The sequence below is a fragment of the Anser cygnoides genome, chromosome 25 (assembly GCF_040182565.1).
Source record: "Anser cygnoides isolate HZ-2024a breed goose chromosome 25, Taihu_goose_T2T_genome, whole genome shotgun sequence".
In the NCBI taxonomy this organism is placed as follows: Eukaryota; Metazoa; Chordata; class Aves; order Anseriformes; family Anatidae; genus Anser; species Anser cygnoides.
The window spans coordinates 6,541,339-6,562,084 of record NC_089897.1 but is presented as its reverse complement, the minus strand read 5'-3'; the positions used below and the strand labels follow the sequence as shown (position 1 = coordinate 6,562,084).

General features: G+C 43.4%; 1 protein-coding gene across 6 annotated transcripts in view; it reads right to left on the bottom strand.

Annotated features, from left to right (window-relative positions):
* Window positions 1-20,746, bottom strand: part of MAGI3 (membrane associated guanylate kinase, WW and PDZ domain containing 3) — a 73,564-nt gene that overhangs the window by 34,639 nt on the left and 18,179 nt on the right. For 4 of the 6 annotated variants that reach the window (XM_066983114.1, XM_066983113.1, XM_066983117.1 and 1 more), the window contains exon 2: window positions 943-1,059. Coding sequence is in view for 3 of the 6 variants with exons in the window: in XM_066983113.1 (XP_066839214.1) it covers window positions 943-1,059 (117 nt within the window). In the remaining 3 variants the exon portion in view is untranslated. Of the gene's footprint in view, window positions 1-942; window positions 1,060-3,312; window positions 3,332-5,143; window positions 5,239-20,746 lie in introns of those variants that run through there. The other 2 variants (XM_066983115.1, XM_066983116.1) reach the window with 2 other exon arrangements.

The window sequence follows — 20,746 nt, the reverse complement described above, 5'->3', positions numbered from 1 at the left end:
CAATCAGCGATGTGCCTTTCACTCAGTGAACCTCTGAGACAAAGTAAAGGATGGTTTCATGGTAATTTACAAATGAAATGGCACATTAGAGTGAAAACCAAAGACAGGACAGTTGGCAGCTGTCAGAGCATCCTGCACCTTGCTATAAAGGTGCTTGCTATCAACCCTCACTCGTGGCAGCAGTAACCTTTAGGCACCTAGTTAAAGACAGGTTGGCACCTGCGCTGCTTGGACTGGGCGACGCTAGCAGATGCTCAGAGCAGAAGGGCTGGCACGACTGACAAGACCTAGGCCCACCCAGCTCCCTTGGCTAATTAAGCCTTGCTGTGACACCGAAGGCCACGCTTGCCCTGGTCCGTCCTCTTCTTCCTTGGCCAGATTCATGCTCCCTCTTGCTGCCACCTCCTCGCGCTTTCTTCTCAGGATTAGCAAACAACGGGTCCCCTGCACCTCCTGTCACTGCAACCCCTTCTGTACGTAGCCCCTCCTGCACCTCCCCACAGCTGTGCTACCTTGCCTAACTACATGCAGCCCTCTCCAGGTCTCAGCTGTGTGCAAAAAAAACAACACGTTGACAGAAAGCATGATGTGTTTGCACTGCTTGATCGTGCTGAGGAAGATCTGTTTCCCAAGTGGGAAATAATGTGGCCATTCCAACCCCAGCAATAACTGACAAACTTCCAATGAGCTAAAGAGAGGTATTCCTGAAATACTCTAAGCTTTGAATTCTCTATTTTTTGTTGTTCTGTTAGTCGATATTGGGAGTTACTTTTCATCACAACTTTAAGATACGAAGCTATTCTATCTAGCAAAGTCTTTTAACAAAGTTCCTGCTGAAAGGTAAAACTACAAACCAGATTAAGAAAGAAGACGTTTAAATCTCTTGAATTATGCGATGGTTAGCACAAACAGATCAAATGAGGCTGACCTTTACATACTTACAAGGGATGGTTCTCAAGTAGAGGTTGTCTCTGATCACTTGCTGGAGTTTATGGTCTATTGAGCCCTTCTGGAACTGAAGGCTCAAGTAGTGACGCAAGTCTTTGTTGATGACTTTTCCTTAAAAAATTAGAAAAAATAAAATAATAATAACAACTTGTAAAAATTAAGCCAAAATTGCCAACAATGACATTTCACTACTATAAATATGTCAAAAAAAAAAAAAAAAGAAAGAAGCAGCAGCAAGCCTTGGGTTGTTTAAATGCAACAACTTCAACGGAAAATACATTATTAAAGCCTGATTCTCAGCTGGTGTAAATCAGGCCGAGTGATTTTAAGCATAACTGAGCAACAACCACCCAACCTCAGCATCTCCTAAACAAGACAGTGCCAATATTCTGGATGTGTTTTGAAATAAAAAGTATTAACATACAAAATCTATTACCAAAATTAAAACTCCCTACAGATAGAAAATTGCTTCAAAACATACACAGAGATAATATTTTCCATTCGATTTACTGCTATTGTCTAAACACCTGAACTCGGTATTTTGTCACACGTGAGTCTACGTTCTTGGTATTACAAAAAGAAAATATTTTCTTTTTAAAAAACACCGCATGACAGAAGATTTTTTTACAATTATTCCTTTGCAATACTTCTGTCAGGTATCATTAGCAAATCTGTCATATCGCTAGATAGCCATGGCCCCTTTAGCACACAAATAACTGAGCTCTTGTGTTACTGCTTCATCCCTCTGACAGAAGGGTACAAAACAATCTTTTGTACCCTGTCATCTTCCCAGAAAGCACATTAAATAGGGTTCAGTGACCCTGATAAATTTAAGTTACGTACTATAGCAGAACACTCAGGGCTTCGGGGAAAAAGGCTTTTAGTCTTTGTCTTTAAGAACCAATACAGGAGATGGCCAGTAGCATGCCTATGCTGGTGTATCTCAATGGGAACAAAAATTGGAATGGTCCGTACTTATTTTAAGTCAGCAACAGGTTATGAAACTTAAGAAAACTGCCATATGAGTGATTTTAAAAGGGGCCTCTGAAGTCTGCTGAGACCCAGCTGCTGAAGAAACCACTTCAAAGTGCCAAAGAGAAGGGAACGGGGCATCAGACACACGTCAGTCTTAACACAAAGCTCATCTGCACCTTAAAACCAGGCTTATTGTTCTTATACTAAATGTCAATCTGGTGGGTGCGCTGCACAAAAATCCCTTCCACTACTACCAACGGTATTTTCCCAAACCATGTTGTCACTACAGCAAAGTTCATTGCACATTTTCATCTTGCAAGTTTACACCCCCCTTCTCCATACATAACACATCAGTAATTCTACACATCACCTACTAGTACCAGCATTGTTGGGTTTGTTTGTTACATTTAAAAAAAAAAAAAAACTTGAGCAGTTTTAAGTCCTTAACAACTTAACAACATAATGTGGTGATCTGTCTGGAAGAACAAATGACACACAAAAGAATACAGTGGGTATGACAAAATTTATGTGGCTGAACTTCGAACAAAACGCTGAAAAATGTGATAAGAAAACAGATTATTCTTAACACTGAATCTTGTTCAGTAAAGGAGAACTTACGATTTAAAAAAAGCTAAAATTGGTTCTGTAACATCATCAAGAACTAGTTAGAAAATATAGGTAACATGCGGGGAAATCTGAAGTATTCACACGTCTTGACATTTAAGGAAACACCTTGCCTACAGTACTGAAAACCGATTTCCAAACAATCCTGTGTTGAAAATAATCTTCAGCAATTTTCCTGTTCAATTTCCCCACGTTCTACTAAATACGTAATTGCAATGCCAGTAAGATCCCGGGACATCTCAACTCCAGGACCCGACAGGAGCAGTGCCCGGGAGTTCCACGGGACCTTCTCGCCACGCCAGGGGCAGGCAGGCGCCTTGTAAGCGTCTCTCAAACGTCGCCTCGTCTGTCACCATTCGCCAACAGCCAACTGCCCGTCAGGTAGCGTCCCCTCTTCCATCCAAGCAAAACAACGGAATGGAGGAGAACATTCAGAAGGAAAACCGTGCCAGGTTACCTACCAGCCCTCCCTTTGCAGAGGTCTGCCATACAATGGCCTAAACCAGAAAGCGACCGAAAGAGACCCGAAGCCCCCAGAGGAACGAGCAGAAAGCCCACCGCACTCACACCTCCCGCAGCACACGGAGCTCAGGCCGTGCTCAGCTCTAGCCCTCAGCTCCAAAGTCTATTTCTCACCCTCATTTAATTCAGTCATTTATTTTAAAACTACATTCAGAAACATAAAAAGCATCCTACAGCATTAAGAAGACCCCACAGCATAATCCTCACAGCTTGCCAGGAGTAAAACAAATGACAAATAATTACCGCTAATGGGGGCGGAGTGAGCAGCACAACCCTCTGTGCCCTGCTCCTTCCCAAAGAGGAGACCCGCGGTAACGTGCAGTGCTCCCCTGGGTTATGCGTTCTCTGCTGTTAGGACAGCAAGCCCTGAGCTGAATTCCCCATTTTGCCATCACGAGCCTTTCTTTACAAAGCTTTGGGTTTGCTTCCTGCAGCATAATGAGCAAAACATGTCATGGAAAATGAAAACAAATGGTGTAATCTCCAGCAAGAAAAATATTTTCCATTTGTTACCACAAATCTCCTCATTGTTTGTGGACAAGATGGTTTCTCAACATTAAAAAATGTTTTACCACTAAAGCGGTCCATCCGTCTCCCTGCCAAAGCCAGATCTATAGCACTGCACTTGAACAACACGAGCACATCTCACTTAGGCAGATCAATACGCGCGTATTTCACTACGGCAGATGAATCTGGTTGTTAACCATGTTCAGAGTGCTGCATGTAGGGAAAAACTTGGCAAGAGGTAAAAATCTGAAATGGACGTAGACTTGCAGAGGCTTAATTCACTGATCTCCCCCTCATCGTGTTTTAAAATTTAAGAGCTCATGAGCCCTTTTCAATAAATACAACTCAGTCCCAAAAAAAGGAAAACCAAAGCTGTTAGTAAGGCTATGCCGACATTACGGGGTTAATCTTAACACTAAAAACCTTGCACATCAGACTGCATTCTGAGACCAGGAAGACTAAGCTGAAGATTGAAAGGACTGCCGGAGGAAAATAGGAGAAAGTCAAACAACATACTAGGCAGCGAGAAAATGATAGGAGGTCACGTGGAGAACCGTATGCATTACAAAGTAGAAAAATAAAGTAACAGCGAGGATGCTTTAGGCAACCTCTAGGGCTTGTTCTTATGTAAAAGGCAGTTATTTCCTCCTTCTGGAGTTTAACATGCTGCTTTACATCGCTTCACATGGGCTTCTCGGAAGACCTCACGTATCAGACTCTGAAACGACCTAATAAATGCAAGGTTGCTGCTTGTTGTGCTGCTCAGCTGTCTCTTTTGGATGACACATGAAACACAGCGGCCAGTCGAGAGGAATAATGTACTTTATACCATTCGGCTCTCTAAGATGAACAGGCACAAGCCTCTTGCTTTCAGATTTAATTTAAATTAATCACAAGGGAACTGTTTACGTGAGGATATATACACTGCAGTTCAGCAAGGAAAACTAAGCTACTATGAAGGACAAAAAAAGGCTTGAGTAGCACCGCAGCAAAATAAAGTGCTGCGAAGCACAGACGCAAGCATGAGCGAGAGAAACAGAAGAACAGGGGCAGCGGCTTTCATTTCGCTCGTCTCCTCACAAACTGCACAGGTGAGAGCCACTGTTGCTGCTGACCCGAGCAGGGCGACCAACTGGGAGCCGTGGTTAGAGCCAACCTGCCATGGCAGTGATGAAGCGTACCCGGTACAAACAAACGCGTACTGCTACTGCACTGCTAGAAGTCCATACAAAGAAGTCCAGTTCTGAACTACCAATGCTGGTAAAACAGCTAAGGTGAAAGTTTTAACAGGCAAGTAATTGCTAAGAATTCAGTCCGTGAGGATTTTATGTCGCTGCCCAATGATAAGCGACAGCAAAATAATTTCACAAGCATTTCTCAACAGCGCTGCTAATCCACGGACCACCTGACATGCGCCCGCACAAGTCACTTTGAAGGCCTCGTGGAAACGCCACGCTTCCTCTCAAAAAACACCGAGAACTATAAAAGCAGATTTCCACGGCTGCAGCTCGTTCGAGGCACGCCACTTCCCCGCTAGGTCGCAAAGCCGCCGGGGCTGTGCCCTCACCGCGAAGTCGGGCCTGAGGGGGCGGCTGCGGAGCGGGGATCGCGGCCCCGGGGCCCGCAGGCGCTCGGCGCGGGTCCCGCGGGCGAAGCGGAGGGGCCCGGCCCGGCCCTGCCCGACGGGGCCCGGCGGCTCGGGGCCGCCCCCTGCCGGCGGCGCGGGGCCCATCCCGCCGGGCCCAGCCAAGCGGGCCCAGGCCGCCCGCCCCTCGCCGCGGCCTCCGCGGGGTCCCGGGGCCGCTCGGGCCGAGACGAGGCGGCGGCAGGCGGCGGGGCCGGGCCGGGCCGGTGGAGGTGCGCGGGCGCCCGGTCACAGCGCCTACATCCCCTCAGCCCCCCCCCGCTCCCCGGATTAACCTCACGCAGCAGCGCCTAAGAGGGTTTTGGGGGGCATTAAAGAATGACAACGGCGCGGATTAGGTACCGCCACATAAATTATTTTGCTGCATGGGCAGCGCTCGCCAGAGGCTTCGAGCAGCCCGTACCCGCCAGAGCTCCAGGTGAAACACACCGAGGGGCAGCGACACGGCTAAAGGGCCTTGCTCAAAGGCAGCCAGCTGCAACAGGAATTGTCTGGGCTGATCAAATGGAAAACTTCCTATTTAATTAAATCTAGGATATTATTACATAAAGTAAGATTAATTGATCTTTGACTTGAGTATGCAAAAGCCATTTAAAGACACTTGCAGGTACACAAACCAGGTACGTCGCTCTAGGACACCGAAGTTATAATTAGTGTGCAAGACATTAAATGTATGATACACCCCGGCAACTACTCACAGCTGATAATCCAGCATGAGTTACAGATCCAAATACATGGCATTCACTGCATACAATGTTCTTCCTAAAAGCATGAAGAAGAATCACAATATTCACAGAACAAGCAAAACAGAAGACGGAAAAGCTCAGCAGTAACAGCAGGTTTAGTAACTCACATCACAAGGCTGCCCACCTAGCAAACATTCTGCTGCATTCTCAGCACAACACGTAGGAGGTTCAAATTACTTCAATTAAAGATGAAAGAGAAGGCAAAATTTTGAGAATGTCTGACCTACTTAGCAGGTGCAGCTTAGCTAAGATTGCGGGGCAGAAATACAGATAGAGTGCTGTGTAGAAATCGGCTTTTCCTTCATTCAAGAAGAGGAGGCAACAGTCCTGGGACTGCCACGGAGCATGGCTTGGCAGCTGCAGACCACTGAGAGCTCCACGCACGCACCTCCACCAAGCACTTCCCCGTCCCTCGTCAGGGCAGTTCAAACCAGACACACGGACCAAAGGTTTGGACACTGCCTGACACAAAGAGAGGAGCTCACTAGAAAAATTCAGGTCAATAAGAAAGTCAAGGTGGCGACCAGATCTGGGACAGCCATCAGTCCGGAACAGATATCCTGGTCCAGATATGGGCTGATCTCCAATCGAAGCAATTTCTGCTTATTCACTAGGTAACAACAACTTCTTAAAAGAGCAATCAGCTGCTGCATTATTTTCTAGGGGACAACGAGAATTAAATCACTGGGTTCAGTAGACAAAACTTAATAAGCACCTATATGCTACCCAGCAATTACAGGCTGCTTTGGAGTTAGGTTGCTGCAGGACATTCAGAAGACTAAAAGCAGATAATCACCTCAGGAATGTGACATGTGCGCTTCTGCTTGTTTGCCTTTTAACGAGACTCAAACAGCAGTAGGTCCACACTGCTCTGCTCGGAAAGTCTAAATTAATCACGTCTTTTGATTGCCAGATCTGACATCAGAAACTGTCAACCACTTACTGATGTTGAGTATTCAGCTGAGATTCTCCGAACGGCTACAGTGGGCAGGCTTTTTGGCTGAGATATCATAAGGGCATCTTGATTTGCTGTACCACTTCGGTTACGGGTAGTGACATTTAGGTTAGGTAGTGACATTTGTCCTAAAACAGAAATCTGTCAAAAGACCTAAGTTTTCCTCTGCACAATGAACAGAATAGACAAGGTAAAGAATGGAACTTGATTTTCTAGAACGAGAGGAGAGAGAAGATGTGGGAGAAGAGCCAAATACATAAAAAGCATATATATATATATATTTAATTTGAAGTGCAATTGATGTATTTACAAACACAAAACAACAACAACAAAACTTAGATTATTAAAGGCCATGAAAAAAAGAGCAAAAATATATTGTAATCTGTTCTGGCAACAGACTTTTCACCTTCTCCCTCAACGCAAGACTTTCTGGAGATTTAGATTGGGAGCAGACATAGAGGAGACATCAAGAGCTGAGCTCTCCTGAAATTATTGCCACTGCTATCAGCAGAGGGAGAATCAGAGAAAGATTTGGGAAAGTTGTTGGATAGGAAAAGGAAAAGCATCCTGAGGAGACCGGTTCAGCAGCGGCTTGGGGCCTCGCCATAGTGGTGGCCTCACTCCGCGCCCTCATCATGTGGCAGCTCCGCTGCACTTCTCCCTTGGGTCTGCACGGCGGAGGTGCGACGCGTGCAGCAGCCCTGTGCTCTGTTCAGGATACAGAAGTGCCGCTCCCACCATCTTCCTGGGCAGCACGTCCAGGATCCAGCCACCTCATGAAATTCTGCAGAACTGCAGCAAATAGCTACGTTTACAAGATTCGTTTTACAAATCCCATCAAAATAACAGTGCAAGACGAGGCTGGAACAACTGGCAAGGTTGGGAAGCCCCAAAGCATCGGCACAGGAGGGAGGAAGCAGGATGGGCAGAGAAGAAAGCTGGATGAGAAGCTGCAGGACCTGCCTGTGCAGCACAGTAGGGAATGTAATTCCTCCCAGCAACACAACTAATCCATAAACTTTAACTACAATAGCAAACCTTGTTTCTTTGCACTATAAAGAAATCATGGTGAAGAGCATTTGCTGATTACCTGCTGCGCGAATGTTACTAGTGTCAATCTTCTTTAAGGAAAATTGAATTAAGGATCTTTCATGGAACTGAACTATGGCCGTGTCATTAAAGATATTCTGCAAATTCAGAAAAAGTACAGGGTATGCATGTCAGATTCATCTAATTACATGCACATGATAGATGTACAACAATTCACAGAATAATTTACATAGGGTCTTTTGTATATAAAATCTTAAGACATGTCATAGCTGCAAGAGCCCACTAAACTAGACTCGTTTACTATTTGAAAGCTGAAAAAATATTAAAAGATTTATTTTGAAAGGCTTATTTAATTGGACTTTGTTACAGGCTGTCCAACAAAATCTTGATAATATATTTACAGAAATTATGGTAGAGAGAAGCCTTACAGTCTTAATAAACCATTTAGCATAGCTTTCAAAATACTTAGAAGTTTGTTGTACAAACTTCTGAAATAAACGAAAAAAATTTTCTCCAGATTTAAGAAATAAGGTTGCCACAAACTCAAAAATATGTACATCCCACTTCACTTTGGCTCCTCCAATTTTTGTTAGTAACCTGGCATTAATTTCACTCTTTAATTTCTACTAATGTCTGCCTGCAAAACCAGGAACCAGAATAAGCTACTTGCTTGGAACTGAAGGCAAAGCACACGTTTACTGAAGGTACTTTGGCTTTTCCAGGGCATTTTCACCTGAGCTGCATCACACCACCCCTTTGAAAGCAGCATTAAGTATCAAAACATAAAATGCGCTCAGAAAACACCAGTAAATTTGAGTTTTGACTTGTTAAGCCTACAGATTTAAGAGATTGCTCATCGCTAAAAATGATCTAAGGGGTGATCAACACAAGCCTTTGCTGAACATTGCCTTAAGATCTTCAGTGAACGTGGTGACTGATTCAGGGAGACTGTTTCTCAGTTCTCATTCTTGACCATCATGACATATACTGTGTTGTAGTGCTTCCTTGAAATCTTATAGTGGTGGAAACATTCCACCCAATATACGAGTCCCGTGTTGGGAAACCTATGCAAGAATAATTTGACTTTGTGTTTACTTACGAACTTTTTCATTAAAAGCATTTTAACTTCTGAAGATAACTAAAATATGGTTTGAAAGGTACATCCCTAAACAATCTTTAATAAATACAAAAAGCATTGGCAAATAATGCATGGTTTATTCTGAAACAACAAGCAGAGCTGAAAAGGACAAGTGATGAAATGTGAACAGCGGGAGCCTGTATTCTATCCTTCAGTTTTTTATTTTTGGCAGTATAGGAACAGCAAAATCAACTGTAACAGAAGCCTCTAGATAGTGAATGTCTGTGGCTGGGATCCTCATCTACCACGAGAAAAATCCATTGTTTAGTGCAGAAGGAAGAAGAAAGAAAATACTGGCAGAACATAATGGCATTTACAGGGATTCTTTCAGTGCCATTTGGTTGGTATATGAAAATAACACTTGTTACCCAACTAACAATTGCCTCAGTTTGCAAATAGATGTGTCATAGTTGACGATCTTGGAAACAAGGAATAAGGACCCAGCATTATGAATCCAAAAGGTTTTTCACAGATGAAAGAAGCATCTGCTACCATCTACCAAGCGCATCCTCTGCCCAGCTCCACACAGGATGAAGTCGATGGTGGGAAAGGCTCCTCTGCCCCTGCCCACAGCCCGGGTGGCAGCTCCTGTCTAACCACAAACAGCAAGAAATACAGCTTTTCCTTAAACCACCTGAAGGTAAAAGCATTTACCTCACATTCCAGAACACATACCAAACGAATACAGCATCAGTAAGGCTCGAGTTAAAAGCCTTGCACTGCAGGGGCTCTGGTGGCAGAGCACCAGTGGAGCACCTTCCTCCGACCTATTCAGGTGCTGCCAGCAGCTCTTGCAACAGCGTAATGCGGCTTGACGGTGATGTGCGCCAACTGTAAACTGCAGAAGAAGTTGTAAATTAAGTCCAGCTGTATCTGGAAACATGTAGGTAGGAAATCAACATATAAATGCACTACCAGACTCAAAACCTAAACATTTTGAAATACACTAATATAATTACCTGACTCTCCTTCGTCACAGCCCAGCACACTTTTGTCAAGAGGCACTCACCTCTTCATGAAAGTGTAGTATATTTAGTGGGGTTAACATGAAACATGTATTTCAAAAAAAATGAGAGCTGATGAGAAATGCTGGTAATTACTGGTGGACAACACATTCAATTCATTATTTTTCAACGAATGCTATTTTTTCTTTTGCACATCTCATTAAATCTACAGACATTCTCAGCCTGTGCATGGTTTCCGTGAAATGACAGCAGGCATCATTTTAAGTTTGTTCCACGTGATGCACTGGTAGCAAAAGCATAGCCTGATACATTGTCTGCCTACAGCATTAAGGATTTTTAAAATGAAAATCCTTTGAGTGAAGAACTTCAAACTTTCAGATGCCAGCTTCAAATATAATATTATCAGATATAATTACAGTAATACATTGCACACACACAAAAATCCATTAACGATGGAAATAGAGTCAGGAGAATTACGAATGGGTAGGCTTTTCTCTGATAACGCCAAGTATTTTAGTGTAGCTATTATTAAATAGGAGAATGGCAAAGCACAAAGAACTGTACAGCTGTTTCTGATATAAGATCAGAAACTGAAGGAGATATGAGTAGAACTCAAATGATTTAAAATAATGAATGGGTTTCAAATAAAATGCAAACATAACCATTTCCTTCAACTTAACAGTGGGGAAGAAAAATGCAAAAAGAACTTTCCACAAGAGAACAGTTTGACCTTTTACATAATGTATGGAGACTTTCTTCTCTCTTTGATTTCGTATTTTCTTTAAAAAAAAAAAAGCCCTGAACAGATCAACAATCTTTCACCTATTTATAAAGATTTGCTCTTATTTGAATACATATTTTAATTCTCTATTTTTCTCAAGATGCTTCCCACACTTTACTGGGAGGCAGCATATATCACACATCATTCATGGGAAAGATAGAGTGTTTTACAACTTTCTGAAACAACCACAATTCAAGAGAATTTGCTTTTAATTACTGTAGGGTAGTACCTAAAAGCAAAGACGTACATCTTCCCTACTGCTCCCAGCTCTCAGAACAGTATTTTGTATTTTGATACTACAAGATGGTTGCGGGGCAAAAAGTCAGTGGAAGAGTTTCTGTGCGGAAAGTCACCCCTGAGATACTCCTGTTTATACACCAGATTAAGCCGTACTTGCAGGTCAGCAGGGAAAAACCATGATTCTCTCTAGCTACTGCTGGAGCTGCCCTTTTCCCTCGCCTCCAGCACTGCTCTGCTTGTTCCTGTCCTCATTTTTAGCAGTCCCCACAGTACTACATCTGCTGAAATGGCACATGATTTCCATCTCAAATAAGATGTGTTCGCACTGATGACAGAAAACAAGAATCCAGATAAAGTGCCTCTGTCACTGCCCGGTTTGAAACAGAGAAAAGGACTTACACGGATATCCAGAAAGATCAATGAACACAGCTTGAGAGCTTGAAACACCTCACAAAGCAAAACTTAGATTCGCAAGATCTAACTACGCTTCTGAAAGACAGAAACGCAAAGCGTGAGAGACGGCAGGTTTTTGACTTCTCCACAGAAGGTGAATACAAGGCACAATTAGCAGGACAGAATGCGATGCGCTGGGGGGATCGTGCTGCTGATGAAGCCTGTATGGTGACACTGCACAGGGCTGAAGCATATTAAAGGAGCACGCCACAGAAACGTAATGGGACATCACAACAACTAGAATTGGTAATACACAAACTTGTTCAAAAATTTTATAATACTGGGTTGTACTAATAATAGCACTGACTACTTTATTAAGGCTTCCTAATCACACACTCAGTCTCTTGCTGAGTTTTAATCAGTGCATAAATGACTACACCTACAGAGGCTGTCTGGCAGGAGTAGTATCTGTCGCTGCTACTCTTGTACTGTGAGCTACAAAATCAGAATCCTCTGTAGCTGTTAGAGGTTATAATAATACGTTAAAAAATATATAAAAAAATAAAATAAAATAACCCCCCCCCCCATACGCAAAGACAAGCACCCAGACAGAAGTGAATTTCCTCAGGATAGCTGTGGCTTGTTTTTCCCAATTTATAAACAACCTGCCACTCATTTCCTTAAATTTCCAATGTGTGGGGTTTTAGTATATTCACACTAGAGAAAATGATTTATTGAGACTGCAAGGAAACAATTTGCTCTGGAAAGCAGAGTTAACATACACAACTGAACAGAGCGTTGTCTCAAAACTGTTCTAATGCTAATTCTTCCCTTTGATAACCTGCAGCTGATGTGTAAATTTAAAGTTACCAAGCACTTAATGAGTGTTGTTTAAATAGCCCACCCTAAGAAAGGATTCCAAACAGGGCACTTTTACAGGTTAACCTATTGCAGCGTTGGGCAACAGCTGTCTGCCCTGGTGTTTGCCCTAAGTGAGCGTCACATTTCACATACAGACATATGTATAACATACCATATCTTATTGCTTAAGCAGCATGAAGTTCTATAGAATGACACATTTCAGTCATATCCCCAAAGAAAAATGTCCTTGCAGCTGCTCTGTGTTACACAAGCGATTTAATCTGTTTGGGACTTGGCATTGTTTTCCCAGCAGAAGGGTACATGTTCACATGCCAAGACTTTTTTTTTCCTTTTTTTTTTTTCTTCCCAGCGTGCTCTGATTAGAACTTATTCAAATAATATACAGGCTTATTTTTAGCCTGCTTTTCATAGGAAGCAAGACGTGCAATTATACTGTGCATAATTTCTAGGCCCACTAACCTATTTCAGTCTGGAGATTGGCGGAGCAGAGTTTGACAGCGATACCGTGTTTCTGTTCTCCTGAGACACAGCAAACCCCTCCGGTGACTCAGCACCGCAGCCAGCAGCAGCTCGCCGCAGAGCTCGCCACTCGGCTCCGGCCGCGAGCAGCAGGGCGGGCTCCCTCCTGCCTGCCCTCAGCCCGGAGCCCACGGCAGCCCGGGGACACCAGACCCATCCCAACGTCCCCGCTTCACGTCGCTTTAACACAGCTGTTCTTGTTGAGAGCCCAGTCCATTTCCACAAGCTAGCTCATGCCGCTTACGTTTCCTTGTTGAACAGACAGCTCTGTCCATACCAACTCGGGCTAGAGATTTGCTCTCTTACCACAAAAAAACTATTCGCGTACAGTTCAGCTTTGCACACTGGGATCAGATCGGCCACAAAAAATGAAGAATCACCATGAACCGCATCCAAAACTGGCATTTTTCATCCTCTCAGCTTCCTCTCCCTACTGTCTCCAATTGTTCCTCACTCATCACTGACCTTTGTGGAGCAGAGCCATTTACACAATTTTTTTTTTTTTTTTTTTTTTGAAAAGACAGGGATAGCAGCTACCTTATTTTCCATCTGTTACACTCTGGTCTTCTTCCTCACTTTTAAACCAATAAAGCCCATTTCAAGCTATGTGTACCCAAACCCCAGGGCCAGGGGGGCAGCGACTGCAAGACTGTGAGCACTGCCCTGGGCTCGGACAAGCGCAGAACGGGCAGGGTCTGCCTGCCACGCACCCACCACAACTCATGTGGCAAGCAACAGAGCCGCAACGCGGCTGATGGGAGAGAACTCGAGCTTCTCAGACAGGCTTTTCAAGGAATTCAGGAAATCCCAGCATTTCAAAGCACAGGCTGTGACATTCCCTAAGGATAGCTGCTGCTATGCCAGAGAGAGGCAGTGCAGCAATAAATTCAAGCTCCAGAGAACACCGCGGTGCCTCGCTGCGCTCCCAAGGACTCCCAGGAATTTAAAAATATCAGCGTTAAGTTCTAGGTCAGCCCTCCTCTGCATCAAATGAACAAACGTGCTGTGGTCACAGCCGTATTGATTACAGACATCTCAAAGTTTAATTGGAAAACAACAACAACAACACCTCCCACAAAAAGCTCCCTTTGTCTGATGTGTACACTCAGCAAAATCCCTTTAACTCCAGATGTGCACTGGCCATTACTAACACTAATGCCTGACTCACGCACATTTCACATTTCTCTCAATTTTGGAACTGAGGGAAGCGTTATTCAGTCTGCCACAGCAACTAAGGATCAGGATACACCAGCGTGTACTGTAACTCTTGGTAAGAAGCGAAGAGCATCTACCAAAGCAAAGTCCCTACAACCGCCCGGAGACTGAGCATACGGAAAGCCAACACGCGCTGCCGCAGGAGTGAAGGCTGCGAAGTGTTTCTTATAGATGTCCTCTTTTACATAAGCCTGGTTGGAAGGAAACAGGTTTGTGTTTCTCACAGATTGTTCAACACATTTCTCTGCAAAAACAAGCCGGTTAGAGGAAAGTATAAACGGTGACATTTTAAAGTTCTGGCATAAACAGCACTGCAACTTTTAGATTGCCTAAGTCATACCAATTTCATAAAAATAAAATAAGAAAAAGACTTCCTCTCAAAACACAACCTACAAAGCAGCATTTAGTGTCAACTGTAGTTAAGTCAAACCCGTAAGGAATCCAAAAAGACTTAAATTTTTTTCCCCAGAATGCCTCTGCAAATGTACTGAACATCCACTATCTAGCTTTATTGCAAGTGTATCCAAACCACACAGTGTTACTAACAGTAACCTAAAAGACAGAAAAAACACAAGACCTACCAGCATCTTTCAAAATACTTCCAATCTGGGAAATAAGGCAATTCTCTCTTTCACCTGTATGCAGACTTCAGCCACGAACACTTTCTGTCATTTCCTCGGCACCACGTCTATGGGGGAAGCTGCAGCGGCAGAGCCAGGAGGCAGCCCAGGGCCCGCGCCACCAGGCTCACCGGGGTCTGCTCCGGTTCAAAGCTCAGCCCCGGAGCAGCCACAGCCACCCATCACCCTCACGAACCTCACCGACTTCATTCAGTGAACTAGAATTTGTTCTAACTTAATTTTGAACATCTTCTGCAAGGAAAATTGTGTTTATGATCTTAACAGCATGTTGTCAAAGTAATCATGTAAGGAAAGAACATTTCTCTATGCGTTGATCCTTGTGCAGTATTAAAAATGAAAGGAATTTATCTTATCCCTCACACAGCATATCCTATTATCTCATCACTGTTCATTTACTATGATTTATTTTCAGTTATGGCACCCAGGATTTTCAATTAAATAAGAAATACTGCTTTCTCTGGAAAGAGCATGCAAGAAGAGCTAAATGCCAGCAAAGAGGACCTGCTCAGCTTTTGGGATTCCGTTGCTTTCTAGCAAAGTACAAACAAGAACTGAAATAGGACAGACTCCTAGCTCATCCTAGCACAACACTTCCCTGCAGAAGTCCAACTACGATGCAAGGCGCAGATCGGAGCAGTCAGCCCGGTGCAATTACACCGAAGGTGCTGACTCGTGACCTCCAAAGCAGGTCGGGAGCAGTGCACATCATTGCTGCTGACAGCTACTGCCTGTTCAGAAGAGCCGCCAGAAGCGACTCCACGCTCACCTCCGCAGTTCGGCCTATTAACTGGAATTACTAACAAACATAGGCAGGTGATACAGCCCTACTCCCTCCTGCCACCTGTGCTGCAGGAGAGGCGAGGTGAGGCAGATACCTGGGGTCAGCTCCTGCCGTGAGCACCCACTGCCAGCACCCGCTGACAGAATCGCGCTACGGTGAGGTCAAAGGGACCCGACCCTGCAGATCACCCGGGCTGGCCCCCTACCCAAGCAGGGTCCCTTAGAGCAAAAAATTCAATTTAAATCTGCACCTATGGAAACTTCCAGGTGGACTGTGCACAGGACTTCAGTGCAACATGCTCAGTATGTCTGATTCACAAAACCACACTCCGAAAACATGGGTTAATTCCTTTATTTAACTTTAAAATCTAAAGCACTCTCCTCCCATAATCTATTTGCATGAAAACACATCTAAAGATCAAGCAAATTGCCAAAGTAGCTATTGTGGAATCTCATTTGTTCCTCAGCACTGCTGGACAATAACTAGAAGATATCTGCAATAGCAGAAGCCAAACACAAGCTAAGAAGGACCAACAGTACTGTGCTGTCACCACTTGATTTCTGTGATTCTGCAGAGAGGAAAATTAAGTTGTAAGTAATTACACAATCCATTAATACCACAAACCACACAGCACACTAATTATGACATTTCAAAATACATTAAAAAATTAGAAAATGCATATTTATTCTAAACCAGGATTTTGAAGTTCTCTTCCACAGTTATTCCAATGAAATGCTCAAATTTAGCAGTATCTTAACCTGGCATGTCTGGGGAAATGCTGACACTAAAAACCATACCCTCTGAACAATGCAAACAAAAGGCTCTCTCCTTTTTCTAGAGAGAAATGTAATTCAGAACTAACATTCAGAGATTTCTGTAAATACTTCTTCAACCTAATAAATTCCCTCATACCCAACTGCTAAAAAGCAGTGTTATAGTTTCTGAAGTTGCTTAAAAGCAACTTACAAGCTTGCTATATATTTGCTCTCCAGACTGTTATAACCTGTGATGAGTAACCCGTGAGAAAAACAGGTGCAGGGGGTAAAAATGGAAGGGTGGCAACATTCACAGACTAGCGCAAACTAAATCATTTCTCTAACGAGAAATAAAAGGCACTGCAGAAAAAAATATTCCAGAGGACAGACGACTGTACCTGCAGCCCAGCTCTGCTATATATATAGCCAGAAGGTCGTAACGATCTTTATCTTCCTCCTTCACACGCGCTCACCCATATAACAATGGCAACACGGACTTCACCTCAAACTTCACAAGTTAACTTCAGGTGGCTGCCTGTCTTTTCGTCAGTTCCTGTGTTTGCTGGTGTTAACTAAACATCTTTACCTAACAGCAAGTAAAAACTCTACAGTACTTATTTTCCCTTTCTCACAGTCACTCTGTCATTCAAATGAGGATGCACCTCATGCTTAGGAAACAGAAGCGTTACGTTTTACTAACAAAGGGTTAAGGACTTTAAGTCAGTTCAACTGACCTTGGTATGACTTACCCACAACAGTCAGCTCTTCACTAACACAGATGGTTGAACTGATGCTGCCAATGTTTTAAGCTCAGAAAATGCTTTTAATTTTTTTTTTATTATTATTATTATTTCCTCATGCTGTGTTTACTGTTTTACATATGCCTCTGACTGCCAAGGAATTGTTAACTAATCACCATGAGATTCATTTTGTTAATGCACAGCTGGGTACTTGGTCATGCAACATCTGCTTCTCAGCATTTCTGCTTTTCCTTATCTATTAGGAGTTACTAAGAAAGCAGCCTCAACAGAGCATGTGGAAGCTGAAAGTGGTAAATGAGTTTATCAACAAATGGTGATTAATATTGGAACCTTCGGACTACTAATGAGTGCGTGTGTCTCACAGACTGAAGGGACTAACTAGAGCAGACAGGCAGCAGGTAAGAGACATTCTCATTACCCCCTCCCCAGGCATTTATTTGAGGTTACTTCAGCGGAGGAGGAGAGCACGAGGCAGAATCGTGCAAGCTGCCCTCCCAGCAGCAGCCTCACGTTCCCGAGCAGTCTCGGCCGCAGCAGGCGCTGCACCCGCAGCCAGCGGCAGCACCGTCGGACGGGCAGCGCCAGGATGAGCCGCCTCGATGGTGTGCCTGCCGCAGAGTGTGGCAGCGGCTCCTCTCCAACACCCAAGCCCCCTCAGCGACCGCCGGCACAGCTGCCTACCTTACAGAATGTGGCCCGCAGTGCTCAGCGACTTTGAACAGATTTAGCTGCTGCCTCTCATCTGCGCTTTTGCCTGCTAAATATTATCAAAAGAAGCTAAAAGAAAGACCTGTAAGATTTCCAAAGGGAGACTTTTACCAGATAATCTTTTAAGAAGTATTTCTGCTATAAAGTTTCAGAACATCTGCAATTTGAGAGACTGGCAGATTAAAAAGGGCAAGTAACCCATTCATTAAAAGTATAAATCTGGCTTTAATAAACAAAACTTATGAACATTAAATAAAACTCACTCTTTCATTACTACCTACGTAACCTTCTAAGCAGACGCAGATCAGTTCTACAGAAGATTAAATTCTAGCAAGCTGTGTTAGCGTTCATTCATTTATAGAGGGGTCATTCTACATAGGAAACATGGTACGAGTGTCAATTATTTTTATCTTCAGAACAAACTTCCGCTACTTGAAAACATCTTTAAACTAGAACTACCTGAAGAAGAGTGGCTGAACAAAGACAGCAACTTCACAGTAAGACAACTGTCACTTTCATTTTTACCTAGTGCTTTCTATCATAAGAATGAGGCTATGTAAGTCTTATACAACCTAAACAATCTGATTTTAAAAGGTCCTTATCACCCATGACTGTAGTCAAATACAAATAGCAACATATCACCTCACTTACTGGCAACTTCCAAGCCACTCATTCTCCCTTCTTTGTGTACAATAAATGGCCACAAAATTGACGTAGCAGCAGTGAACAAGAATTAAAACCTAAAGAAGAGAAAAAAAAAAAACTGATCTCTGGCAGATATCTAAAATAACTGTGTGAATGATTATCTACTAGATCATCGGTGATCAACTTTCACCAGTTGATTTCAGTTTAATTTTTGCCTCCAGAAGTTCTACACATGGTAGATGTCTTAAACAAAATAGTAATGCTTGTATAGACTATGCGACAGGAAGGGTCATTCAGTTACAATCATAAAAGTTTCACATTGAGAGAGCTTAGCTCTTGGATTGTGGTGCATTCAGTTCGGGAAGCTTGCCAATCATCGTCTTCATGCAGCTGTCTCCAAAGGCTGGACTCATTTATATCTGCTTAAAGAGCTCACTAAATTCAAGACTGACACAGAAATGGAATTCTCATAAGAAAGCACTTCAAATAACAAGACAGCTTTGAAGGCAAAGCCAAATCTAATTTCTGTTCTCAATTCACAATCAATCAGAAGGCAGCTATGTATATACACCCCAATAGGAAAACCAAAACTGACAGCACAGTAGTCTTTTCCTGTATTTATTGCATCATTTGCTTTTCTGTCACCCTTGTCTGACCATATAGATTCTGGAGTAATCTCTTTGAAATGCTTTAGTATTGCCAGAGTACGGTCTTTCACAGAGCAGATATTTCTGCTACCCACAATAAATACTTATTAAAATGCTTCCTTATTCAGAGCCTGTACATGGTACTTTCAGATTTACTTGCACTATTTACTTTCAGATTTACTTGCACTATTTTCTCAAGACAAATGAACTCAAGATTAAAATAAATAAACAAATAAAAATCAGCCTTGAATTGTGAATGCTCCAAAGGTTTTATCACCTCTGGAAAAATTCCATTGCCTGAACCTCATGCCTTGCTGATCTCTCCCTCCTGTCAAAAACGGACAGTGTTAAATGCAGCCTCTTCAGTTGTACAATCCCTCCAGACCATGACCTTAGCACCCAGGCGTCGCTTTGGAGCAGCCAGTCAAACAGCATGGCAGAAGTGGGATTTTGAGTTTGGTCTTGAAATGAACAGAGTCAAAAGAGCACTTCCACCTTTATTAGAAATGCCAAACTGGAGGAACTGCCGTAACTGCTTTCCAGCTTTAGTTGACCTTTAGTACCAAATTTGCATTTCAATCTATGTAATATCTGTTTAAGCATGGCAGAACTACAGAGAAGAACACGGAAAAAAAATCCACAACTATCGCCACCTCCATAGGCCAGAATGAAGTGAAATATTAACAGCAATCCTCAGAATATTTCCTGTAATTTCAGTAATCCCTTCAGAGGTTAATGGGCTGCTCTTTCTTATTCACTCTTTCCTGACAACGGTTGTTTTCCAAAGTTTGTAGTAGATTTCTGCTGTATTTGAAACACTTCCACCTGGCTCTATCCTGATGTCAGTAAAAACATTCTGAACCACCATTTATCTGCGAGACTTCTCAAGATGCCCCAGAGCTGAGGCCCGACGGCCGCAGGCAGCCAGGATGGGCAGGCAGCGCTGTGCAGCTGTGCCCGCACCTTGACAACGGCTGAGGAAAGGCAGCCAAAAGGGACACAATCATAAAGCATTAGCAGCTGCACCTACAAGGTGAACACAAACCAAATACACCGGGTGAGATCCTGTTTTCACTAAAGATGGCAGAAGCCGCACAGTAAATCCAAAGGGGCCAAAAGCTCACCTCTCCGTTTTGGGGTCAGGCCGCCCAGCACGACGGGCCCATGGGCGCAGAGCCCAGGCCTGGCTGCTGCCCGCTGTGCCGGCTCGCAAGGCCTCACCCGCCTCGGCTCTCTCCAAAGGAACTCATTTTCCCTCCTCCGAAGCAATCAAAGGTACCAAGAAAGGTACAGAATTTGGAGGTTTATTTATATATTTCTCTTCACAGAAGTCAAATAATTCTTTGTGGGCCTCTGGAGCAATCTAAACAGAGTTCCCTGTCCCCCGTTTCGTAACACTGACATGTGTGCCACTACTTCCCCAGTACAGTCACTCTGCTTGACAGGTTTTTTCCCCTCAAAGGCTGTAAGAAATTTCCATCTGTTCACATACCTAGGCAGAAAATATGCAGGAAATCCAAATTAGATGCAAGAGGGTAAATACTGTTTTTACCAGAAATTAAAATACTACCCAGATCAAAATCTGCCAAAAGGACAAGTCCTGATGAAAAATACCCAAAAAACTGCAAGTTGCCATTTTATTTGGCTGTAGAATGAATTTGATGCATGAAAACAAAGACTTAATGCCAGCCTGCAAGTTTAAA